The 26,389-nt window shown below is 43.7% G+C and overlaps 2 protein-coding genes and 1 long non-coding RNA gene across 3 annotated transcripts; 2 read left to right on the plus strand and 1 right to left on the minus strand.

Moving 5' to 3' along the window:
• Window positions 1-10,986, minus strand: CHCHD4 (coiled-coil-helix-coiled-coil-helix domain containing 4). Its single transcript, XM_080996974.1, has 3 exons — window positions 10,457-10,986; window positions 6,037-6,135; window positions 1-1,174 (listed from the first exon to the last, which is right to left on the minus strand). The coding sequence occupies exons 1-3, from the start codon at window positions 10,476-10,478 to the stop codon at window positions 873-875; spliced, it is 423 nt and encodes a 140-aa protein (XP_080853100.1). The 5' UTR covers window positions 10,479-10,986; the 3' UTR covers window positions 1-872.
• A 134-nt stretch (window positions 10,987-11,120) lies between these two features.
• On the plus strand, window positions 11,121-25,962 carry TMEM43 (transmembrane protein 43). The gene is made up of 12 exons (XM_080996955.1): window positions 11,121-11,272; window positions 13,874-14,023; window positions 15,352-15,486; window positions 16,764-16,858; window positions 17,701-17,750; window positions 19,092-19,161; window positions 19,526-19,596; window positions 19,829-19,950; window positions 20,561-20,635; window positions 20,757-20,858; window positions 22,842-22,959; window positions 24,288-25,962. The coding sequence occupies exons 1-12, from the start codon at window positions 11,261-11,263 to the stop codon at window positions 24,488-24,490; spliced, it is 1,203 nt and encodes a 400-aa protein (XP_080853081.1). The 5' UTR covers window positions 11,121-11,260; the 3' UTR covers window positions 24,491-25,962.
• LOC308472280 lies at window positions 19,960-20,490 on the plus strand. Its single transcript, XR_013983404.1, has 2 exons — window positions 19,960-20,257; window positions 20,304-20,490. It is a non-coding gene; the product is annotated as an uncharacterized lncRNA (long non-coding RNA).
• Window positions 25,963-26,389: the final 427 nt, after the last annotated feature.

Genomic DNA, 26,389 nt, shown 5'->3' on the forward strand with positions numbered 1-26,389 from the left:
TGCAAGTTAGAAAGGTTTTGCCTTTAATGTACACTCTAGTCACAATTATCTAGTCAGAGGCTGTTACACCAGGTAACATTGCAATTTCCTTGTCAAGGGCATCTATTTTAGCAACCTGTCTGGAGAAGTGACAGGCTTGAACAGAGAGGAATCCCACAAAAGCAGGGTTGATCGGGAACATTGAGAAACAGTAGTTAGCATTCTCCCCTATCAACTCAGTGAAATCAAGACCTGATCAACACTTTTGAAAAAAATAATAATGCAAAAATCATTCCCCCCTTTTACACACACAATAATTTTCCATTACCAGAAATCAGTAGCGTATGCAAATTTCACATGCTATTAACGCATATAAACTGTGCAAATGAAAACTTCAATCATTCTCAACAGTTTCTGAATCAATTTTAAGAGTTTTATGCCTCCCACCCCACCCCAAAAAAGCATTGGGAATATCTGAGACAATCACTGAAAATCAACCCTGACCGGACATCCTTGCTGACGGATTTCCTCCAGATTGTGTGTTGGCTCCACCTCTCTACTAGTCTTGTTCAAGTCAACCTGCAAACTTAACATGACTGGAGAAGGAAATAACTATTAAAGCAGCAGCAGTGCCTGAGAATGCGTTGTCCCCCTGCTATGCACTGACCTCTTTGCAGCATTATTGAGACCATGAGGCCAAGGTGTCTTACTTCCTTGCAGCAAGTAATTTCACAGGACACAGTGCACTGAAGAGAGGTGAAGGGTGTTCCTTGAAGGATCAGGAGAAGGGGCAGAGAGGGACGGGAGGGAAGGTAAGGGAGAGAAGATGCTTTGCATAAGTTATAGTGTCTCTTTGAAGTTGGAAAGGAGACCAAAGCCTCCGTGGAGCTTCATTAGCTGGATCCCTTCTCTTCCTCTTTGGTTACAGAAGCAGCAGCAGCAGCTTCTAGAGTTTTGCCCTGCTTTTCTTCATCTTCTTCATCGTCATCATCTTCTTGGGGGTACAGCTCTGGGTACTTCTGCATGCACTCCTGCATTGCACGAAACTGGTCCACACAATCGGATCCCTTTATTTCTTCCTTGCTATAATGGAAACAGGAAAAGGCGGACTTGAATTGTTCCCCGCAAGGACCACTCGCCATTCCGCCAAGGCAAGGGCAATTCCAGTTGATATCTCCATTAGGCAATATCAAACCTAGGAAGGAAAAAAAGAAATCAGTAAGCTAATGGCAGATAATGGAGATGTGACTGAACTTGTGTGCTGTAGATTAAATAAGATGAACAAGGGTAACTATTTCACACTGAGCCCACACAGTCAGTTTCAATTCCCCTAAAACCAATACAATCAATTGTCTGCTTACAATCAACCCTATCGTTGACAAGATGCCGCTTCTACTACTGCTATTGACACTAGCAGCAAACATAAAAGATGCCGATGATAATCACAAAAAACCCCTTCATTGCTTTCATGTTTTTGCTCCTAAATGAGTAGCCAAGTCTGGGAAGGAAAACATGAAGCAGGTGAGGGGCGATTTTTGTGCGGAACAGCAGAATTGTGTTTTTGCTTTATGAAGGAGAAAACACAAGATTCCAAATCTGCAAATCTGAGCAGCCTCCATAAGCAAGTGATCACACGGTGGTCACGAAATTCTCCAGATGCAACTCACCAAGCCCTGCTGCTATGCATCCAATAGGAGCATTAATGGGGCTGAACACTGATGTAAAATTATAGGACTTATTAGTCTGAACCCTTGGAACGAGAGTGATTTTTCAGCCCCTGCAGTCCTACTTCCACTTAGCTAGGTCTTACATCTAAGTAGAGATGCATAAAAACTATGAAAGCAGATAATCCAAGTAACTTTGAAACTGTGTTAAAACATTTATTAATGTTAAAAACCACTCCTAAAATTTAAAATCTTCCAATTCCACTCTACACGTTGGGCAGGATAACCGAGTCCAAAGGGCAAGAGTGCAACCTAAATCACATTCAAGCTATTGTAAACCATTCCCACATTAACTAGTTCACTTGGTTGTGCAAATCTGCTTCCTGAGCAGTCATGGATACAGAGTTCAGACATAATGCCAAATCCCCACTTGCAGTGTGGCTTCCATTTTCAATTAAACATGATTTATTATTCTTTCCAGACCCAGAACTGTGGTTAACCTTAACTATGGTTTAGGGAAACAGGCCAAAATATAATTTATTCTGGGTTCAGACATAATGAGTAACCACAGTCCATTGAAAAAGAAGAAGTGAAAGCTTCTCATTTCCTTGTAGATCCACTGGAGGAGGGAAGAGAGGAAGCTCATGACTCTGAATTTAGGAATACTCTCTGACCACAGTTGAATGAACCCGGCATCTCTCTGTATTTTCAGAATACAAAAAGCCTTGCAAATAGTCACTGATTGCTTTGTGGCACATGTGGCCTTCAAGATACTCCCATACTCCCTAGCTCCCATATTCCTTAGCTCTCATAATCCTTAGCTCGTGGCTATGCTGACTAGAGCTGATGGGAGTTCAGAGTCCCACAAAATCTGAAGTGCTACAGGTCGATTCTTTTCCTTCTTTCAGGCTGTAGATATACCCCAAATGAAAACAGGCAGATGTAGGCGGGCTAATAATGAATTGTAGGCTAGTAACTTTTGCACCTGCGTTCCATAGGGACGCAGGTGGCGCTGTGGGTTAAACCACAGAGCCTAGGACTTGCCGATCAGAAGGTCGGCGGTTCAAATCCCGGCAACGGGGTGAGCTCCCATTGCTCAGTCCCTGCTCCTGCCCACCTAGCAGTTTGAAAGCACGTCAAAGTGCAAGTAGATAAAAAGGTACTGCTCCGGTGGGAAGGTAAACGGCGTTTCCGTGCGCTGCTTTGGTTCACCAGAAGCGGCTTAGTCATGCTGGCCACGTGACCCGGAAGCTGTATCCTGGCTCCCTCGGCCAATAAAGCGAGATGAGCGTCGCAACCCCAGAGTCGGTCACGACTGGACCTAATGGTCAGGGGTCCCTTTACCTTTACTAACTTTTGCTACGGAATGAATTTTGTGCAGGAAGCGTTTATTAGGTGGGAGTTTTCTAAAGAGCACGCAGGAACCCAAGTTCTGCAAATTATACAAGCCATGCTGAATGCAGATGAGAGAAGATGACAGGAAGACCCCATGTTGGCATCAGGTAGCACAGAAGAACTGGAGCTTGCAACTGTTGTACTGCAACTTCTTGGCTAGGAAGAAGATTCTGTGGAACACTTTCTATGTTCACGGAACTAGGAAAAAATCTGCCAAGAAAACAACCCTTCACAAATGCCAAGGAAAGTGTTCAATGACCTAGGGCCACTTCTCTTCTATAATGGCTGTGTCAATACCTCTTTTATTCCTCTTGAATTAGAACTCAAAACTGATGCACTATATGACCACTGGCTGAAGGTTCTTGATAAGACTTTCTGCCGTCTATGATTAAAGACAACTTCTCTTCTTCCAGCACAGGGAGGACAGTCAAATACAAAACACCTAACGTGTACATGAAGCATAGTTTCCTTTGCTTGGTACTCATGCTGAAACATTTTCAAAAGAGAACTAAAAGCATTAAAAATTGTTTATTGAAGAATCAGAAGCAGTTGGGAGCTGCTTGTAAAATAAGCTGCAACCCTAACTATATACTGTACTCAGAAGTAAGTCCTATTGAATTCAATTGAGTTTACACCCAGGTAAGTGTTGTTAGGATTGCAGCCATAAGATTAGTCAGTAAGAGCAGACAAATTCTGCTATAACCACCCCAATTATATTTTAGAAGCTATTGCAATGGAAAGCTGGAAAGCTATACAGTACTGTCAAATCCCAGCACGACAATACAAAGAGCCAGAGATTATTCTCAGAAAATAATTCCCTATGCTACTTTGGGTGTGGGTGGGATCTTTTATACTGGAACACACAACACCACAATATTTCTCACTAAATTAAAATGAAACCAAAATGCTAAAGTTTGAAAACAGTTTTAAATGTCATTCAAATGTCAAATTAAAAATATAAACACTGTTGTACTAAGGCCTTGTGGTACATTATGGTAATTTTTCATCTATATAACAACAACAAAAACCTGGTAGAAACAAGTACAATCTACTAGGAGTTTATTCTGTGCCAATCCCACTGAAACAAATGGGAGCCCCAGTTAGCTGGCTCTTAACAAACTGAAGGGTCAATTTAATTCGTTTGTTTTGCGCTGCTATAAATCCACTTGGCTTCACATTTGGAAGTGGGTTTGCTTTTAAACAAGATCGCATTGATTTCCCCCTCAACAAAACTGCTTTTCACCAAGACAAAAAAGAAGGGCGGAGAGGAAAATATTCATCATTCATCTTTTTGTATTCCTGGCCAGTAGGAAATTCAACTCTAAACCTTTAGAAGCTGCCGCAGGAATCTCAGAATGGGAGGTGCCAACAGCCTGCAAAGCAATTTCCCCCAAGCCTGTAGACACTATGCTGGTTCTTGGCCAGCAATACATCCTGCCTGAAATGATGAAGGCTGAAGGAGAGGGTGAGAGACACTCAAATTCTGCTGCTGCACGTCTTTCTGCAATAAGATGCAGATGGTGGCTGAAGCCTAGGAGTTTAGGAGCACGGAAAGGGACATCTATTTCTTTTTATCTGAAGATTACAAGGTTAACCTTAATCACAGCAAGCTTTCAAATTACTTATTGGAGGGGGGGGTGTATTCTCTTACGAAATGCATTAGAGTAAGGTCTATGAACAGCTGCTTCTAATTCAATAACTGAAGTTATGTTTCATTAACCTTTTATTGCATTTCATTCACAATTCCCACAGGTCCTGTTTTCATGTACATACTTATCCTTGTTTTATATATTCCTGATGTACACTGCTTGTTTATGTTCAGTGGACTGCTTATTTAGCGGGAAACACTGAAGAACGTATCACTTCGGCCAACAGTTTTTAGTACTCCCTTCTTTGGAATGAATAAGCTTATGTCCAGACTACTGTGGGGAAAAGGTAAAAAACACCCACTCCAGGCTGACCAAAACCTTTGTCTTAGACCAAGAGTACAGTACCACGAAGAGGAGTCAGACTGGGGGCTCTGCCATTACTGTGGCACAAATGCCAAGTGAAATAAGTTAAGAGAACTTTCCACATTGATTTAGCATTGATTTTATTGATGTAGGCCAAATGTGCTAAATAAAGTCGAGGGTCCATATGAGACCCCATGGGCTTAGACCCCTTGAGGCTCCCAAAGGTGTCCTAAATACAAGTAACAGAAACTTCTTTATGGTGGAAGTACTGCTATTAGTAAAGCGATGAGGTTATTCTACCAGTGGCTACTCCACACCAGATTTTCTTGCTCTCACCCCTAACTCTCTCTAAATTAGCAGCTTATTATATATAAAATTAGCATAGGTGATACCTGAAAATGCTGACCAGCCCCATGAAAAATAATCCCAGATATGTGTGGGTTTGCTGAAGTTATTCAGTAATATAACTTTTACACCTTTATTTTATACACTGGTTTTAGCTGTTGGGGAGGGGGCGGGTTAAAGTATGTTTATTACTTGTTTTACATTGTTTGTTTTGCTGAAGCCCCAAGATAGCTAAAACGGGGCATAAGCTTAGAAAATACATTATACACATTTTTTAGTTTAGCACAGCTGTTTTTACTATGGAGAAGTGAGAAAAATGTCAGGCTTTTCACTGCCAGCCACACTGTGAACACACATTTTAAAACAAATCCACACCATGAAAGTTTATATTGAGAGATAGGGTTCAGATAGGATCGTATACAGGTGACAGCCAACAAAAGTACATCACAAGCATAGCTGTCTCTGTGTGTGACTGCTGCCCCCTAGAGATTCCTGACTACATTTTTTATAATAAAGAAAACCCAATTTTAAACACATGGAAACATGGAAGAGCACACATTAAATACCCTGGATTACTACAAGCTACTGAGCAAATCTCTCTGCTTACAGGAACCAGCAATTTGTGTTGAAAGACCTATTACGATGTTATTTCAATACCAGTATACAGCCCTATTGAACATTATGCTTTCTGTACTACTGACCATGGTCTTCATAAGGATCATTGGGGTCATCTGCTACCAGTTCAGCATTGCTTGGTGTCTCGTGGTCCTCTTTGGTCACAAATATAATTTTGTCCTTTCCTGAAAATTAAAAAAAGAGAGAGACACAAAGAGCATTAGGCCCAGATAGAACAGTCTGTCCAGAACAGTTGTCCAACAGAAGCCTTTGAACAACTCCATATAAAGATGCATTCCTAGTAGAAGCTCATGATTCTCTTCCAATTGGCACTGGAGAGGCTTCAATCAAAGTTGTGTGCATGAGTCTGGCCATTACATTTGGTTAAAGCGAACTGGAGGATGTTCAGAAATTAAGGATAAACATTGGGCTGGATCCAGAGAGGCCTTTGGCTCTTCTGCTTCATCCCATTGTATTTCCCTAACTTCTGATGAAGACTCGCACATAAAATTTGAGAGAAGGCTTTGTTAATTCTAAAAGACCGATTACTGTCCACAAACACTTTTTAAAAAATGGTACGAAGGGGTCAGAGATCAATTAATCTCATTAGTCAACAAAGACGGGGCAAATAGTAATGAGCTTATGATGGCAGCAGGGTAATTTAACTTCCATTGTGAATCAATTTGCTTTGATTTTATAGTGTGGCGTTGGAGCAAGCCAAATATGGTCACATGAAACAGCTATCCTGGGATGACCCTGCAATGGAGATTTTCCCCGGACACATCCCCACTGTCAGCCCCCAGAACACTGAAATCATGCATCAGCACTTCCAATGAAAGGCTTCCCTGAAGTGCTGCCTAAACCCAAAGTAACTCACACAGGCCAGAGGCAAGTGAAGCATTACATCATCTTGTAACAACACTCACCCCAGTCATTTCATAGAATTGATTAGCTTCATTCAGATCTATTTTTTTTAAAGAAAGGCAATTTTTCAGAGAGATTACTGCAAAGTTTCTCTCCTTGTCAATTACAGACTTAAGGTGGATTTCAAAAATTTATCTACCTGATATTTTGCTTTTGTTCTTAATCCAAACTACTAATACAGTCGTACCTTGGAAGTCGAACGGAATCTACAGTGGTACCTTGGGTTACAATACGCTTCAGGTTACAGACTCTCCTAACCCAGAAATAGTACCTCGGGTTGCTTCAGGATGAGAACAGAAATCACGCGGCGGCAGTGCAGCAGCAGCGGGAGGCCCCATTAGCTAAAGTGGTGCTTCAGGTTAAGAACAGTTTCAGGTTAAGAATGAACCTCCGGAACGAATTAAGTACGTAACCAGAGGTACCACTGTATTCCAGAAGTCTGTTCGACTTACAAAACGTTCGAAAACCCAAACACGGCTTCTGATTGGCTGCAGCCAATTGGAAGTTGCAGAAGCCCTGTTGGACATTTGGCTTCCAAAAGAACGTTTGAAAACCGGAACACTCACTTCCAGGTTTCGATTGTTCGGGAGCCAAAACATTCGAGAACTAGGCTGTTCGAAAACCAAGGTACGACTGTAGTGTGAACTCATTCTCCAAATGTGAGTTCTCATATAACCAAAGCACACTATCTATACATAATGGAAATGAAATACAGGCGTGGCCGTTTTAGGTGTGTCCGATATGTGCATGAACACACACACATGCATCAGGCTGAATCTGGAAGTGAGCCAAAAACGTAACAAAAAGGAACAGGGTGAGGGCAGGCCTGGGTGTTTGCACGCTTTTTCAATGAACGCTCCAATTATATGCGATTTCACACAAGCACACAATGACCCAGAACGCAGCCCCCATGCAAATGGGGAGTTGCCTGAACTACCAATAAAGTTACAGTTCAAGTGCCATGACAGCATCTGACAATGATGTGGAACGGACTCCCTCAGGAAGCTGTGGACTTTCCTTCCTTGGAGGTTTTTAAGCAGAGGTTGGATGGCCATCTGTCATGGATGCTTTAGCTGAGATTCCTGCCTTGCAGAGGGTTAGTGTAATAGATGACTCCTGGGGTCCTTTTCAAACCTACAATTCTATAATTCTATGTACAGTGGTACCTCGGAATGCAAACGGGATCCGTTCTGGAGCCCCGTTCGCATCCTGAACATAACCTAAGACGTGATAGCGCGTCTGCGCGTGTCGCATTTCGCTGCTTCCTTGCATGATGTCATTTTGACCATCCACACATGCGCGAGTGGCGAAACCGAGAAGTAACATGCTCCGTTACTTCTGGGTCAGCGCGGAGCGCAATCTGAACGTGCTCAACCTGAAGTGTATTTATCCCGAGGTATGACTGTACTACTATGTGTCTCAAATACACAGCCAGTGTTCGAAACTCCCATTGTTCTAGGCGCATTTTGCGACAGGGAATTTCATTAGTGATAGCACTTTTTGAGCTCTGGGCAGAGTATTGCACCTAAGATTTGATTAAAACTGCAGAGTGGAAGGAAAGGGGGACCTTTTTCTGCCTCCCCACTTCCAGCTACTCTCTGAAAACTGGAGAGGAGACCCTCATAAGAATATTAGGGGGTGGGCAGGCAGGGGAAGGACTAGACCATGTGAAAACTGAACATAATATTTTAGCTGCAGTTCATTTTCAGCTTTGCATTTTTGTTATAAAAAAGAGCACCTAGACATTCCCTTGTTGTGCCCATAACGTAGGTTTAAGGTGCCATTTAGCTCCTAGCTTTCATACCTCAATTTCTAACTTTCCTTCAGCCACCAACTCACAGTAGTAGTCTCACAGCATTAGACAAAGCAGACCCCCACAAACATAATTAGAAGTATTGATTTAAGACTTTAAGTGACTTTAGCTTAATCGTAAATCACAACTCATTGCTTTCGCTTAAAAATTAGTACCACTTTATTACTACCATAGTTACCTAACTATTTACCTAACTCCTTATTAGACTCAACTATTAAATTGCAGATGCTGCAGTTTACAGTTCTGAAAGTTATGTAATGATAAATATGACAACATATTTATCATTGCATAACTGGACAGCAACTGCTAGACAGTGTCATAACTTCATTCACTCTATTCTGTGGGGGAAGGAAGGGAAAACTGAGAAAGAGAGTGGGGATAAAGACTGAGCAAGCCTCATTTTGTTAACTGTCAGTAAAAGGAACAGCATCCTACCATGAACATCAAAAACTATATACTACTACAGTACAGTGGTACCTCGGGTTAAGTACTTAATTTGTTCCAGAGGTCCGTACTTAACCTGAAACTGTTCTTAACCTGAAGCACCACTTTAGCTAATGGGGCCTCCTGCTCCTGCCGCGCCTCTGGAGCACAATTTCTCATCCTGAAGCACAGTTCTTAACCTGAAGCACTATTTCTGGGTTAGCAGAGTCTGTAACCTGAAGCGTATGTAACCTGAAGAGTATGTAACCCGAGGTACCACTGTTTATAAAATAGCTGTGGCCTAACACCAAAGTTCCTTGCTCACAAATAAATATAAGCTTGTGTTCAAATGTTGTGTTTGTCTACTAATAATCTACTTAATAATAATAATATTAATAATAATAATAAAGGTCACAGGTTCCCCATCCCTGCAGGACAGAGATGCTGCCAAGTCAGAGCAGACAGTGCTGGGCTTTGGTGAACTAACAATAAAGGCAGCAACGTTACGTTCAAAACAACAGAGTTCAGTCCCTGGGATGTTTCGTGACCAGCAAACTTTGCAAATACCCAAAAGCCCTTGGAAAAGAAGGTGTCCTGACAAACCACGTTTCCAACACCTGACTCAGTTGCAGATACATTTAATAGGTATATCTGAAGGAGTGTCTCCACCCCCATCTTTCAGCCCAGACACTGAAGTCCAGCTCCGAGGGCCTTCTGGCAGTTCCCTCACTGCGAGAAGCCAAGTTGAAGAGAACCAGGCAGAGGGCCTTCTTGGTAGTGGCGCCTGCCCTGTGGAATGCCCTCCCATCAGATGTCAAGGAAATAAAGAACTATTTGACTTTTAGAAGACACCTGGAGGCAGCCCTGTTTAGGGAAGTTTTTAAATGTCTGAAGTTTTACTATGTTTTTATATGTGCTGCAAGCCATGCAGAGTGGTTGGGGAAACCCAGCCAGTTGGGCAGTGTATAAATAAAATATAATAATTATTATTTATTAAAATAATTTATTATTATTATTATTATTATTATTATTATTATTATTATTACCACCACCAGACGAGATGAGCCCTCTTAAAAAACCTGCCCACCCGCACTCTCCGTGGCTAAAATGTGGAAGAGCAAGGTTCAAATCCCTCCTCAGCCACATGGCTTCCCACCCCGTGACCTTGGGAACACTCTCTCTCAGTCCAGCTCGCAGGGCTGTTTCGAGGGTAAAGAAAACCGAGAAGGGGAAGAAGAGGGCGGCCCAAGCGTGCTCCTTCCCAAGCGCCTCGGGAGAAGGAGCCGGGGATGAGACCCCCATAAGGAAACGCAATGCTTGCTCTCTCTCTCTCTCGCCCCCAGTACCTTCTTGCCTGCAGTAGGACATGGCTGGGGAGAGCTCGCGAGCAGCGCGTTGCTCCTTCCGCGGCGCCGAATGGCCCAACGAGCGACCCGTCCGTCCGTCGGCCCCGTCGGCCCCGCCAGCACCGCCACCGTGAGCCGGCGGCACAGCGGACCGCGCGCTTTCCCCCTCGCGGCGACCTCTCACCCGCGCCGGAAGGACCCCGAGGAGGAGGAGGAGACTAGGAGCCCGCCTGAGCGCTGAGTTCTTTCTGAGGCGCGCAAGGGGAGCCGGGCAGGGGCGGAGCCTTCCCTCCCGCGTTCTCTAGCGGGGCCTCAAAGGCATAACTAACGGGAGGAGAAGAGCTCGGCGTGGTCGGCTTATCCCTGAAGTACTACATTTCCCGGCGTGCTGTGCGCGTAAATCCTCCTTTTCTCCACAAAACCTGCTTCGTCGGCCTGTGTGATAAATGACCACCGCCCCCTTTTTATTATTACTTAACGCTTGGAAGTTCAATGATAGTCCCAGCGGGGGAGGGGGAGAGAATAAATAAATACGCGTCGCCGCCCCGTCCCGTTGAACGACTACATTTCCCAGCATGCTCCACGGCCGCTCTCTGTTCCCTGACATGCCCGCGAAGGCTCGTTGGAGGGAGTGCGCACGCGCGACAGCCTCGAGCGTCCTGCTCGGCAGCGGGGAGGCGGGGCACCCCGTGGGAGTGACGGCTTAACCCCTGCCTGGGTGGGGATTCCTGAGGATTTGCATTCCGTTCTTTCCTTCCAGTGTTAAGGATCTTACGGCGGAGTTTAGAGACTCGCAAGCTCAAGATGTCTCGAAATGTAAGTGTGTGTCTCCTTTTCCTTAAAGGTGGCCCTAGGAATCATGGAATTGTTCTGTTGGAAGGGACCCCGAGGCTCCTGTAGCCCAACCTCTCTTTGCAAGGCAGGGATCTCAACTAGATCTCGACGCTCGCGGGTTTAGAGACGGGCTGAGACACACCAAAAACTTGCGGGCATCCCGGGGCTGCGATCCTACGCACTCTGGCTTGGGAGGCAGCAAGCTTCATTGAACGCAGCGAGACTTACTTCCGAGTAAATGTGCACAGGATCGGGTGGCGTGAGATCAGCTGGCTTGTCAGCGCGGGAACGAACAGCGGTGTTTTTTTTCTTCCTGATGCGGAGAAGTTAAATAGATGCTGCTTGCAGGACTTAAAATGGAGAGTTAAATAGATACTGCTTGGAGAGGAACCGTTTTCTCCTCCGTGGTTTATATTACTATTGCTACGGAAATACCGATTCCTCTGAGTCTGAGACGTTAACTAGCATATTCCTTAAGATGCTGTGTGACTTATTCTGCATCCTCTTTGCTGCCAACATCTAGCGCAGCTATTCCCTTGGAAAAGGGCGTCTGCTTATGAATTGTTTCAGGGTGTTGTCACTCACCAAGTTTGAAAACGGACCTTTTTTGGGTTCCAGTGCGTACAAGTACACACATACAGCTTACCTTGGCTGCAACACATGCTCAGATTAAAGGGGACTCGCTTCTACTTTCCACTCCACAGTAACAACGTTTTTAAGTAAATAGACACAAAAGGCAGGAGAGAAGCCACACTAACAGCATTCTATCATTTACCAGGGCAAATTTGACAGGGCTTACTTCTGCTTGCATATGCCTGTGCAGTTAAAACAACACCATTGGGTTTTAAATGATTAAAGCAGGCATAGGCAAACTCGGCCCTCCAGATGTTTTGGGACTACAACTCCCATCATCCCTAGCTAACAGGACCAGTGGTCAGGGATGATGGGAATTGTAGTCTCAAAACATATGGAGGGCCAAGTTTCCCTATGCCTGGATTAAAGGGTGCTAGGCTGCAGTCAACAAGTATTTAATTAAACAACAACAACCTCAACAACCACCAAGATCTCCTATCAGGAATTAATCAAGGAAGACTGGCAAAACTGTTGAATCTTACTAGAAGGATACATAGCCAAGCTAGCTGGCACCCACAGATTAATCCTGTAGGCTAAACCTCATGTGAAATGCACAGTGCACTTCTATGAATGTTTATGCAAAAGTAAGTCCCACTGTGTTCAGTGAGACTTGCTCCCAGGTAGTTGTGAATAGGTTTGCCACCTTAGTAGGGTCTCTTCTGAAAGTATTGGCTGGAGGGAACTATACTGGTCTGGTTGCCTAAAGCACAAGATGGAGCAGCACAGTGACAGAAGGAGGTAGAGGGAGGTCAGTACACTTTGAGTAGGTAGGTAAGTTTCATCCCCTGGGCAAAACTATAAAGCTGAACAAATGAGCTGGTAGACGAAGGCTACAGTCTTCTACATGCTTACTTGGGAGTAAGCCCCACTGAACACTTTTGAACTTACTTCTCTAAAGAATTTGTGTTTTGTTTCTACCAGCTGTGCTTTGATATCAGTTCTTCAGAAGCAATGATTGAGCATGGTCTTGTTTTAACTTCTGCCCTGTGGTTAAAACAAGCAGAAGTTAGCTGGAGTAGCATGTGCACACACAGCTTCTTTGCATGTCATCCTGGGAAGCAAGTGTGTATCTGCTTGGATCAGAAAGTCAGTTGCTATGGGCACCTATAGAAAATATTTTGAGTAGACACACCCTAAAATGTGTTTCAGTGTGGGCAATTGATAATCCTTCTGTGTCTCTTCACAGTGTTATTTTTAAACTGCGTTATTTAGTCCTGTGCTAATGTTGAGAAGTAGAGTCTGTGAACGATGTTGAATGTTTAGACTGAGCATTCCATGCTTCTTTATTCCCCCTTAACCTTTAAAAAATCCAAACCAAAGTATTTCCCCACCACCAGAACCATGAAGGGAAGGATTGCTTGAAGTGTTCCTTCATGCATACAGGCCAAAGTGTTAAATGCTACCTGCATTCAGTGGTGGTGGTTGCATATGCACTGTTGCAGAATTCTGATCCTTTTTCCAGTTGAAAAAGAGCTGAAAGTGACCACTCTGTTTATGGACTGGAATAGCACTGCAATGTCAGTAGTCTTAGAACTGCAGCCTTGGCTATTTCCTTTTTGAAATGTGCATAGGTAGTTGTAAGTGAGCATTAATAATGTATTCAGTAGGGTGGGGTGGAAACTGAATTGCTGTCTTGCAAGGTAGGTTCTTAGCTTATGCTTATCACTTTTTTTGCCAAATAAAAACTGGTATCTACCACCATTGCTGTAGCAGACTATTCCCCCCCCCCCGGGAAAATCCCATCCTTGCTATTTTTAGTACCTATTTTTGTGGCACTAATGGACTATATGAAAATATGATCTCTATTGCTTGTAAACTGTCTGTATAGAGAACACATTGTCAAGAGGCTGACGCCAACCTGCTGATTTCTCTTTTGGGTGTTTAGCATGCCATGGTAGGAACTCTGCCCAGAAGTAATTTCTTTTGATTTTGTTTTTTCTTTTATAACAGTTTTCTGACACCGGTAGCAAGAAAGAACATGTTAAAATTACAAGTGAGCGCAAGCCTGGATTTCTGGAGCGCCTCAGTGAAACTTCTGGAGGGATGCTCATAGGACTTGCCGCATTTGCCCTCTCTTTTTACGTTCTTTTTACCAATGAGGTAAGTCAAGGCAGGGAGGATGGAATTATTTTTTCAAGTAGCTCAGGGGTATAAAATAGTAAGGCCCTTTGGGGATCCCCAGTAGGACTCATAGATCGGCTGGCAACGGTTCTCTAGACCTTCAGGCAGGAATCTCTCCCAGCCCTGCCTTGAGATGCTGAGGATTGAACCTGGGACCTTTAGGTGGAAAAACAGATGCTGTGCCACCGAGCTATGGCTCTCTTCCTGGGCTCCTTTCTAAGCCCACTTTATTGAGTGTGTTCTTTCACTCAGTAAAGTTAGCTTTGGAAATAGCTTTTAAAGATTGAGCTCAAGCTTCCTCTGAAGAATTTATAGCCCTAACTTAATTATTTTGCATTTGTGCAGCTGTGATAAGTGCTAATGTATTTGCCTCCAGAACTTCACAATGCAATTTTGGCATTAATTTTGCATCTCAGAAATAACGACAACAAAAATCTTTACATGCCATTATCTGGAATGTCACCCGCAGACCTTTTCAAAATGTCTTAACTGCTTTTACTGGCAGAATTACGAGGGAGAAGGTGGTTCTGCAGGGACGCGGGTGGCGCTGTGGGTTAAACCACAGAGCCTAGGACTTGCCGATCAGAAGGTCGGCGGTTCGAATCCCCGCGACGGGGTGAGCTCCCGTTTTTTGGTCCCAGCTCCTGCCCACCTAGCAGTTTGAAAGCACGTCAAAGTTCAAGTAGATAAATAGGTACTGCTCCGGCGGGAAGGTAAACGGCGTTTCCATGCGCTGCCAGAAGCGGCTTCGTCATCCTGGCCACATGACCCGGAAGCTGTACGCCGGCTCCCTCGGCCAATAAAGCGAGATGAGCGCCGCAACTCCAGAGTCGGCCACGACTGGACCTAATGGTCAGGGGTCCCTTTACCTTTCCCAAGTGGTTCTGCATTGCTCTGCAACTGTGGTATTTCCTCTGTATCTCAAGCCTGAAGTCATCCCATAATTCATCCAGATTCTCCCCAGAATACAGCCCTGCTCACCCTGACACACTTCCTCACTGTTCCCATTCAAGTGCTCTTTCTTGCCTGAAATGTGTCCTTAAACCAGAATGCTTGCCTCAATGGTGGGTGGAGAGATTGGGGAACACTGGGATGTGGCTTTTGCCTGGCTGTCATATAGCCCAGGGCACAAAGGTGTAAGATTCACCCATTGCTCTGCCCAGTGCTGGGATGCAACCCCTGGAAGCTACCCCACCTCTGCTTGCAAGGATTTTCTATAGGTCAATTTTAGCACAACGTTCCACTGTCTTGTCGCCTCAAAGTGTGCTCTTCCCACTCCCACCCCTCTCGCATTTTGTTGTCTGTAGGGGCGAGCTTTGAAGACGGCCTCCTCTTTAGAAGAAGGGCTTTCTCTGGTGGTCCCTCTCGACGACATCCAGAACATATTTCAAGAGAATGAAAGGAAACTTGTGCACCTGTCGGGTCCCCTTAGAACTTCAAAGGTAAATAAAGTGGCGCTACCAGAAGAATTTGTAGATTGTCCCCCACCTCCACATTGCAGTGTTTTGCTTTGTTTTTAAAAGTGCTGCTTCAGTTATCCCATACATTTGGATGCCTTGCCTGAAAAAGCTTGTGCTTGTTTATTTCACCCTATTGTATGTATGTGTGTGGGGGGGGTTATGTACGCATGAGAATCTGCAACTTCAAATGCGATCAAAGGTGTAAGTTAGAGTGAGCATCTGGAATGCACAATGCTTCAAAAGTTATGGCTCATGCCATTTTGTGTTTTCTGGAAACACTGCTCCCTAATGCTTTATGTAGGGGGCAAAGTACAGAGGTTAATTTCTCAGTGCTACGACACACAAGTCTAGATGCCTGGAAATCTTGCCCTCTGGCTCAGAACCTTTCTTACTGGGTAACTGCCTATAGTGAGGGAAAGGTCCTCTGAATATGTTTGAAAGCACTCCTACATTGATGTGTTTCAGGGATCAGCTACCAGTGGTCTTAAAAGCAAGTTCCTTTTATTAAGCCATAGTAAGAAAAGCCCTCTGCTAAGGACTTTGTAAGACTGTGCATTACAATGTAATGATGCCATAGTATCATTTAAGTAAGGCTTAAGTGTGGGCCCCTTTGGTACCCCAAACCCTGCTGTCTAATGTATGTTAAAATAAAACTCTGTGGTAGCATCATGAGTTGTGACATTTTATGCAGTAGAATATGCCAGGCAGTCAGGCCACTTCGCTAGGATCTGCATTTCACAGGTTAGTAAATGGGCTTATGAGTTGGCTTGTACTTTTGTGTTGGCTTGTCTAAGAATGATCATGTTGTCCTTCAAAATCCAGGCAAAAGTTGTTTTTTTCCTGGTGTACTTCCTGTAGTTCCCATGCTTGTTAGCAGTTCTTCTCTGGAAAGGCATTCGCTTTAGCTGACAACCCTATCTAGAACTGAGTCTGACTTGCCCTGATAGGGCTTACATAGGACCCCTGGCCAATCAGAAAAGCCACCTGGGGCTTGGGAATGCCTGTAGCCAGCAGAAAACTTTGGGCGGAGTCATCGTTTGTCAGACCTTTTCAGCAGGCTACTAAAGAAGATTTCTGACTCTGAGGGACCTTAGCTCTAATTTGCAAACGCCCAACACCTAACAAGTTTGTAGACATGCCATTGCGCCCCAGATTTAAGTAGTGCCTTTTGCTTCTCTGTCTCTTCACCCGCCCAAAGTCTTGGGAAACCTTTGTAAACTACAGATCTCCTGATTGGAACTTTGTTTTGCGTTTGATAGCCTTTATATGATCCCAGCTATGGACTTTCTATCCGGGCTGTCAAGCTGAAGCGTAATGTGGAGATGTATCAGTGGGTAGAATATGAAGATTCCAAGTAAGATGAACTTATTAATGTTTTCTCTGCCATGGCACATATGTGTGGGACTGGGGCGTGTGTTTGGGCATAGGGACTTGTACTCTATAATCCAGAACACAGCATTATGTTCACCTGTAGCTTTCCTCCACAACTTTCTCTTTTAATTCTTTTCTGTACTCTACCCTTGAGGTCTACAACAATTAATTGGTCAAGTCTTTTCTTTTGGAATGCAGTATATACTTTCCCCCCACGGTGACTGATTATTCAAATCTATAAAGAGCAAATGAACACAGAACCATGAGTCACTTGTTTATAGCTGGCTTCTGTTGTGGAAAGTATGAGACACTGAGCTATAGGGGAAATATTACCACTGGTTCTCATGCCTCCAACCCTTCTCCCTACCTTGCCTTGGCTGGGTTTTGTGCCAAAATAGACAATAGTCAGTTGGCGTGGATGCTGGCATCTTGCCTACTGCTCCAGATTCCTTTGTCACACCAAACCTGGACCCATTTCACTGAATATTCTACTCTTCCCTTCCTTGCAGTAGCCTTTCTATTGCTTCCATCTCATTCCTGCTGCTAGCAGGACACATCTCTGTGCCAGCTTAGCTCAGCGGTGAGCAGTTGACGGGAGTTAACATCTTGGCTACCCCTGAACTAAACAGAGCTTTCCATTATCCCACAGAAGCAGCACTGTTGGACCAATGGTCTCTTGGACCTGATTAGTTAAAATGTTACACTGGCATTTGCTAATATTTTTTCTGTGATTCATATACAAAAAAGCTGTGTGAAATATAGACTCCTTGCGGAATGCACTTTGGTGTGTGTTTAACTTCTCTGTCCCCCCCTCACCCTCTGTAGAGAATATGAAGAGAATGGTGAAGTGAAAAAAGAAACCAGATATTCATATAGTAAGTTGACTAGCACACAAATTTCTCCCATTAGGACTGGTAACTGTGCCTTCAGACAGCTACTTGACAGGCATACATTCAACAGGGACAGCTCTTACCATCACTTTCCTCAGCTCTGAGGTGGGGGAAGGTGTGTTGTGTTGTTGCATAAAGTGATTGCCAGACCTGCCCCTCTTGAATTTCTTTCTGTCATGCAGCAGCTGTTAAACAGTGGCAGGAGAATGGCAGCAACCTTACCCTTCACTTTTGTGGCATTGTTTATGTACTGCAGCTATATATTGTGTGTCCTTCAAGGAGCTCAAAATGGAATAGTTATCCAGCTGGGTTGCCTACAAAGATGTGGCAGGCAAAAGGTGGCTGAAGCCTAATACAGTGGTACCTCGGGTTACATACGCTTCAAGTTACATACACTTCAGGTTACAGACTCCGCTAATCCAGAAATAGTGCTTCAGGTTAAGAACTTTGCTACAGGATGAGAACAGAAATTGTGCTCCTGCGGCGCGGCAGCAGCAGTAGGCCCCATTAGCTAAAGTGGTGCTTCAGGTTAAGAACAGTTTCAGGTTAAGAACGGACCTCCAGAACAAATTAAGTACTTAACCTGAGGTACCACTGTATACCTTTTTTGGGGGGGGGGGAATACCTGCATGAGTGATTTGCATGTTATGCTAAGACAACCTGGGCTTCAGTGCTCAAAAATGCAATGAACGAGTCTGTTTTTCAGGAAGTCTTAAAAGTTGTGGCTTGAAGATTCCACAGTGGACGCTTGGGTTGTGAACGTGATCCATGCGGGAGGCACATTCGCAACCCTCAGTGTTCGCAACCCACAGTGCCGTGCCTGCACACTCATGAGCTGCGATTTGGCGTTTCTGCACATGTTCAAAGCATGATTTAGCGCTTCTGTGCATGCACGATTGCTGAAACCCGGAAGAAACCCGTTCCGGTACTTCCAGGTTTCAGCACGTCCATAACCCGAAAAAACACAACCTGAAGCAGTTGTAACCCAAAGTATGACTGTAATTCCATTGCCTTCTTGAAAATGGGTGAGATTTAAGCCCCACCCTCGATATTCTTCCACATTGCATATTCTGTGGGCTTGCTGTAGCATCACTTCTTCAGCTGACACGACCTTGTTCTGTTCAGATCCCTCACCCACCCTGTACACCTCTCAATTACGTTGTTCACTTCATGGTATATAGTCCAATCCGATTTGTTAGGCACTTTTTTAGTATGCAGGTACCCCTTGCTGGTTGCACTCTGTATGCAAATTGAAGTGGGGAGGTGCATTCTAAACTAACATCTCCTTGGTGTCTTTTTCTGTATACTTTCTTGTTTCCCTTTTAGATACTGAATGGAAATCGGAAGTTGTGAACAGCAGAAATTTTGATCGGGAAATTGGTCATAAAAATCCTAGGTAAGCCCCGTATTTCACCATCTCACAGAACCTTGCCCATTATGAAATGGGTTGAAATGAATGATGGCTCATTCACTTACCGTGCAATCCTAACCACGTCTACTCAGAAAGAAGTCCTAATGAATTCAGTGGTGCTTCCTCCCAGTAAATGGGGTTAAGATTATATCTTAAACCCTGAACTAGATACTGTTAGGTATTCTGCAGTCAGAAAAGGATGGCATTGTAAATCACTTAGCAAATACAATTGAGTAGGTTTCCTGACACGGCATGCTTGTTTTGCCAAATAGAAATCTTTGCTAACCCTTTCTGGGCCATTGTGTCTATTGAGTTGGAATAAACTTTGCAATTACTTTTTTCCACACAGTGCCATGGCTGTTGAAACTTTCACTGCAGTTGCTCCTGATGTCCAAGTAGGCAGATTCTTTCTTTCCAAAGGTAAGAACTTTTAGTTTTGGTGTAGTTAGACTATGCTTTAAGATCATTCCACATTGAGTAAATTATGGAAAAACTGATAAAAGGACATTTTGACTTTAGCAGTCTGTTTCCAGTTCCAACTGGGTTTTGTTGAACCTCTGCAGAGCAGAAATCACACAAGACATATCCAGAATGTCTGTTTGGGTTATTGTAGTTAAATATCACAGAACAGAGCAACTCCTTTGTTTCCTAGGCCTTGTTGAGAAGATTGATAACTTCAAACAGATGAGCTTGGCAAAATTGGAAGATCCCCATGCTGATGTGATCCGCTCAGGGGATTACTTTTTTCACAGTGAGAATCCTCGACGTCCCGAAGTAAGAAACCAATTTACAATTAACAGTTCAAAAACTAACTCAAAACTCTGATGCCTTCCCACCACCACTAACAACTGCAGTTATATTGTGTATACTGTTTGTCTTGTCATATACTCTCGCTCCTATAAGGCTGCAATCCTATACAGCAGGGGTGGGGAGCCTTTTTGGCTGCATGGGCCAGATGTTTATCAGAATCTGCCTGATGGGCCAAATTTGACTGCCCACCTGTCAATCACCTGATGTCACAAATGACATCAGGAATTTAGTGCTTTGACGTTCCAAAATTGGGGCTTCAAAGCACTAGCAGGTAACTACAAACCCATTTGCAGTGAAACAGCAGCTGAAGTGGAGAGAGAACAATACTCAGATCAAGTAAGATCACCCTGCCTTCACAGAGGCGGAGGTGGGGATCCTGCTTACTGCTGGGTTCAGGTATATGAGAGAGCTTCTTGCAGGGAAGTTCTGCACTACTGCAAAATCAAGAATGTCACTTGGGAAACTTACTTAAAGGATGGGAATAGCATGAACTCAGATAATGTAGATTTCCAAAATCTCCACTGGGAAGCTTCTGTTACCAAGCCTTTACCTTGTTTGTTTCTCCCACTTTCAGGTAGGAGATCTTCGTGTTTCTTTCTTCTATGCAGGTTTGAGTGGAGACTCATCCCACCTGGGTCCAGCAGATACGGTAAGTGTTCCAGCTCTCTCCTACTCCTCCCTGTGTGAAGAAATAACACTTCTGTGTAATGAAACTGTTAACATGCGAGGCTCTTTTTAAGACACTCATTTTCAACTCTGGAATTTTTCAGGTGACAGTAATTGCTCGTCAACAAGGGGACCAGTTGGCTTCATACCGAACCAAGGCTGGGGATATCTTGCAGATCCTCTATCCCGATGAGCTCTCTGCTGAGGTAAGAGTTATAGATACAGGAGAACACGAGAAAGAATGGTCTTCTCCTTGTATGTATAAGTGAGATATGCAGCAGAATCCAATTTACTTTCTGCTTCTTTTCTCTTGGGACTTTGTGTCTTTGAGGAAGGGCTGTAGCTCAGTGATAGAGTATGTGATTTGCATGTGAAGGGTCCGTAGTCCAATCCGTAACAATATCATGTAGGGATGAGAAAGACCATGGGTAGGCAAATGAAGGCCCGGGGGCTAGATCGCCTTCTCAATCCGGCCCGTGGACGATCTGGGAATCAGCGTGTTTTTACATGAGTAGAATGTGTCCTTTTATTTAAAATGCATCTCTGGGTTATTTGTGGGTCATAGGAATTCAGTCATTCTCTCCCCCCCCCATATAGTCCAGACCCCCACAAGGTCTGAGGGACAGTGAACCCTGCTGAAAAAGTTTGCTGACCTCTGAGAAAGTCTCTTGTCTAAACCCTGAAGAGCCACTACCAGGCAGACAAATGCTGAGCTACATCTGCTGCAGAGAACTGGGGACCAGCCAGATCCTGACCTCCCTCAACCACTGCAGGTCATTTGCTCCCCGCCCACCTGCCAATAAGGTGACATCACTATGACTTCAGCTGAGTGTGCTTTCCTTTGCCTGTTTGTTTGATTTCAGACTATGCAGGCAAAGGCACAGGCTGGGAGCGGCATCTTTATTTGCCCCACTTAAATGTCAAGCAAAGGGAACCATTGGAGCAGCAGGACAGAAGGGCCAGTGACTGTATCCTCACCCGCAATTTTGGACCCATTCAAGACATTGTTCCCAGGCGAAGATGTGTCAGTCTTTGTAGTAGATGGAGTAAGAAATCAGAGAAATTTGGTTGGCAGGGAGGGTAGGGTGTCATAGGAGTAGGTATGTAGCAGGAGCATTTCTGCATATCATTGGTCTATGACTGCTCCTTGGTCTCTTGGCCAGCCAGGAATTCTTTCTGTCATAGGATATATGGGAGGAACATTGCATTTCAGTAAATGAAATCATGGGAGGTGTTGGAAGAACAGTAGAATAGTTAATTCAAACGCAGAGAAAATTTTCCACACTTGTTAAATTTGCAGAGTTATATCTCAGAAAGAGAAGTTGTTTATGATGATGAGGTGGTACACTATCCAGAAAGGATTTTTAAAAATTAAAAAAGTCTAGTATTTTTTGTACTAAATGGTGCTACATGGTGTTATATCTTTATCTTCTGTTCCAGCAAGATGTTTTAGCCACCTCACTCCACTCCTCTTCCCCACACCCCCAGGTTGTTTCACACATTTCCCCCCAATATCCTACTTTCACGAAGTCCTTAAGACAGGCAGGAAATCACTGCCCACCCTCATCTGTTAAAAACATAGAAGCAATGTGTGTGTGTGTGTGTGTGTGTGTGTGTGTGTGTGTGGCTGGCTGGATCTGCCCTCCACAATGTGCCAACCTTCCAGACATTTGGGACTCTGATCTCCTTCAGTTGGACTGGTGGTATTTGAAGTCCAAATCTTCTGGAGGGCGCTGCGGTGGGGAAGGCCAGGCTATATGGAGGTGGGTGGGTGTGTCCACTACATACTTGATCAGCATGATTCCAATCAAGGATTATCTCACACTCTGACCCAAAAGAGCAGTGATGTAATCTAGCAATGTAGATCAACTTAATGGAATGTTATTTCATTATGTGTTACAAAGGGCAGGGGAGTCAGTATTGCTGCTACTGCTTCTTTTTTAAGGAATAAAAGTCAGTTGTTTGCTTCCATCTCTGTTGAATATTGTAAATAGTGTGTGTATAGATTTATATCAGCTGCATTTGGACATCATGTTCATGCATGTAACACTAAAGCACGGTTTCGTGTTGCATCCAAACATAGCCATTGTCTTGCGCATAAAAATTTCAGAACAGTGGTATGTAGAAGTAGCAGAGCTGTATCTTATAGGAAAGCTTGGTGTACTCACTGAACACTGAACGCATTTTAGGAGGTGTTCCAGAAAGAACATGAAAGTAACAACATGAAGACCTGGGGCCTCCGTGCAGCTGGATGGATGTCTATGTTTGTAGGCATCAGCCTTATGACCAGGATTTTTTACACCCTGGGTAAGTTTTGCTGGTAGCAACCTGACTTGATTGATAAATCAAGCATTTAATCAAATTATTATTATTATTATTATTATTATTATTATTATTATTATTAAATCAATATATTGGATCCAAGCAACTTCTGTACTATAATAGCAAGTCTGTCATTATAATAGTGTAGCCAGTGCTATTTTTCTAGAAAAAGAGGTGCCGGAACTCACCATGAATGTCTCCCTTGTTCTCTTATAATGGCAATGGCGCTCACCTGAGAGGTGCCAGAATTGAATTCTGGTGAGTTCTGGCTGGGGAAAAAAGCCCTGAGTGTAGTGATCCTGCTCCTGGGCTTGAACATTAACGGATGAATTGTAACTCAGTTCTCCCCTTCCTGTGTTTTGTGTTCTCTCTCATGCTGATGATCCAGGACCCAGGATTAGGGAGGCACTTTCACAGGACACTCTAGTTTAGAATACGGTTTGCTAAGAGGGAGAAGGAAGGTACTTGCTTTTTTTTGAGCAGAGCTACAGTAAGGGTGTGAAACTCAACAGAAGTGAATGAGAACCATGTTCCACACAACAGAAAATATGTCGAGTCCTACCTCTTCTGCATAATCTCTTTTGAGACTCTGGGTTCTCCAAGGCTTTGCTTTCCCCCTTTCTGAAGTGGGCAGATGACTTAGGCTGCAATTGTAACCCCACTTGCCTGGGAGTAAGAGCCGTTCAATTCAACAGGGCTGACTTCTGAGTGGACAGTTAGGGATGGCAGCCTTATTATTATTTTTCTTACATTAATATCCTACCTGCCTTCCATCATGGAGCAGCTTATTTGTGGTCCCCCACCAGGGAGCTCACCAGGTCCAGGCCTTTTCACCTCCGGCAAGGAGGTGGCCTTGTGTGCCTTCAGATGATACCCAGGGACTATACAGAGGATGCTACCACCTGTCAAATCAGATTTCCAAACTTACTGGAAACTATTTTGTTTATTACATTTGTATCCCACCTCTGTTTCCTCTAAGGAGCTTGGGGTGGCATATATGGTATGCTTTCAGTTTACAAGTGACAAGCCCAAGCTTATTCCGTGGCCAAGTGGAGACCTGAGCTTTGATCTCCCTCGTCCAGCTTCTGCACTGTTAACTTTCTGTCCTCTGTGGCTTTTCAGTGCTCAGAGGATTAGGCCAAAGTTTTGTTTTTTTTTACTGACTTAGTGGTGGGTAATTTGGGGAGGAAGAAGATTTATGAGAACGCTGGATGAGATTTAAAGCATGGTTTAGCAGCAGCGTGTTATCATGCTGATCTTAAACCAGTGTGTCACTGCTTCATGTCTTGTTTACTTCTTCTTTCCCGCTACAGTGGACTGGTTTCCAGTAGTCCGGGACCTGGTTAACCTTGGTCTGAAAGCATTTGCCTTTTGCTTGGCCACTTCTCTGTCCCTGCTGACCATTTCGGTGGGCTGGCTCTTCTACCGGCCTCTCTGGGCAGGACTGATTGCCCTGTTGGCGGCGGTTCCCATTGTGATTGCGAGGTCCCGGGTTCCACCCAAGAAGCAGCAGTGATCCCTGGAGAAGGGGCCTCAAGGTGCACACCCAAATCTTTTTGGAGGCGTCCGGAACTTCTCAAGCAATTGCCACTGTGTATGTGTGGATTTTGTTTTCTGTTTTCCAAAACAAAAACTCCTTGACATTGCAATCCAGACAGTATGACACCAAAGAGTTCCATGATGGACCTAGATGCAGAACATGTGTACAGTTTTTATTACATAACCAAGTGAAAAAGTGCAACTTGTCTTTTTTAAGTTGATGGATACAAAATGGTAGAAATGGAATAGAATTTTTGTGTGCCGGATATTAAGCACAATCAAGTGAAGCTGCCTTTGCAGCTTGATTAAAACAGTCCAGCGACCCTCATAAGGAAAGGATAGGTGGTTTGTTGTATTGATGAAGACCACATCAGGTTTTTGAAACTGTGTAAATCATTAGGGGGTTTTTTGTGCCTTTTCCTTGCTTATTTCTGTTAAAGTTATATATGAGCTTGCATATGATGTAAGGGGTGAAATGGCCATCTTAAAGTGCTTTTGGACTGTTCTCTCTCCCCCCCCCCCACCACCACCCCTGTTGCATCCCAATTTTAAGTGTGCCTAGAGCTTTATCTTGCTCCCAATCACTTTTTCTGTAGTCTGGTAGATGCTAAGTGAACTGAGTAGGGATTTGTACCTGTGGTGATTCTCCATATGAAGAACTCGCTTTATTTGCAAAAAAAAGGAAAAAAAATTTTAATGGTTTATTTAGGAAATTATGATTTAAAACCAAAGCTGTATCAACAGCCTCAGGATGCCACCTTTCTTGCATTTAAGCAGAGGAATGCATTATTTTCACTGAAAGGTAGTAATCATTGCAACATAATATTTCTACATGTAAACCTCTGCAAGTACTGTTACTGTTTTGTGTCCCATGCCTCTTATACTCCTGCAGCTATCCTTTGTAGTTGGAAAAAAGGGGTAAACTCCATACATTTTACCTTAAATGTCTGAAGAGTTAATCCCATTGTCGTTAGATTCCTCATAGTGACTCCTGGAGGGGGGAGTCACATTCTGGGAAAGCAGATGATAATTATTTTAATATTGTCTGGTCTTTTCCTATTCTTGGAGCTTGGATACTGCTGTGCAAGGAGTCTCTGAATCACATAGTCTGGTCATTGCTTGAATAGGCAGATGATCTCACCCCAGTCCTGGCAAAATGGAACTGACTATATCTGCTATTTAAGAGGCTTGAGGTGGTATTGCTTAAGGTGTTGTTATTATGTCAACTGTGTGCTAGATAATTGCACAGAGAAAAATATTAAGCCGGGGTTTTTTTGTAAGCCAAGGAGTAAATTCCAGACAGCAACACTTGAAATGCTTGGGTGGCTGTTTTTTTTTTTAAAAAAAAGATACGTGGCAATGCTGGCTTTTTATGTTTTGGTGTGTTTTTTTTTTAATTTGGGTGGCAGTGCCAGACTTTTGTATTCCATGAATAAAAGATCAATGAGTGCTGGTGTGTGGTTTTCTTTTTAAACCAGGATTTGGTTTTAAGGACGCCCATTCAACAAGAGAGGAGAATTGCATGCCTGCAATTAAAACATCTTCAAGCACCTTGTGGGACAAGCAGGAAACTGATTTGTTCAGCATGTCTGGCTATCATGGACAGCCACAAAACTGGCTCAGTTGATGTGTCACTTTTCTGAAAAATTGAGTCTCCCGTGAATTAATAGTCACAGTGCAACTCTTTCATAATATAGGCAAATGAAGTTTATTTATCCTTTAATGAACCTGCTAATGTAGGTAGTGTATTTTTCCATTGGAAGTTCACACAAAGGATGCATCTTTTCAAATGGTTCCTACTCTTCCCTTGGCAACAAATGGAACTTACATAATGTACCCAATCTTGTCAATATTTATCCTTCCCTTCTGCCTTGAA

The sequence above is a fragment of the Podarcis pityusensis genome (genome assembly GCF_964106645.2).
Source record: "Podarcis pityusensis genome assembly, chromosome: 2".
NCBI lineage: Eukaryota > Metazoa > Chordata > Lepidosauria > Squamata > Lacertidae > Podarcis > Podarcis pityusensis.

What these genes read in the sequence shown, in the direction of transcription:
- CHCHD4 (XM_080996974.1), bottom strand. Translation starts at nt 10,478, where the DNA reads ATGTCCTACTGCAGGCAAGAAG. An exon ending in GTCCTACTGCAGGCAAGAAG is followed by an intron (nt 6,136 to 10,456) that starts GTACTGGGGGCG and finishes TTTAATTTTCAG; the next exon opens with GAAAGGACAAAATTATATTT. An exon ending in TGATCCTTATGAAGACCATG is followed by an intron (nt 1,175 to 6,036) that starts GTCAGTAGTACA and finishes TTTCCTTCCTAG; the next exon opens with GTTTGATATTGCCTAATGGA.
- TMEM43 (XM_080996955.1), top strand. An exon ending in ACGTTCTTTTTACCAATGAG is followed by an intron (nt 14,024 to 15,351) that starts GTAAGTCAAGGC and finishes TGTTGTCTGTAG; the next exon opens with GGGCGAGCTTTGAAGACGGC. An exon ending in ATTGGTCATAAAAATCCTAG is followed by an intron (nt 19,162 to 19,525) that starts GTAAGCCCCGTA and finishes TTTTCCACACAG; the next exon opens with TGCCATGGCTGTTGAAACTT.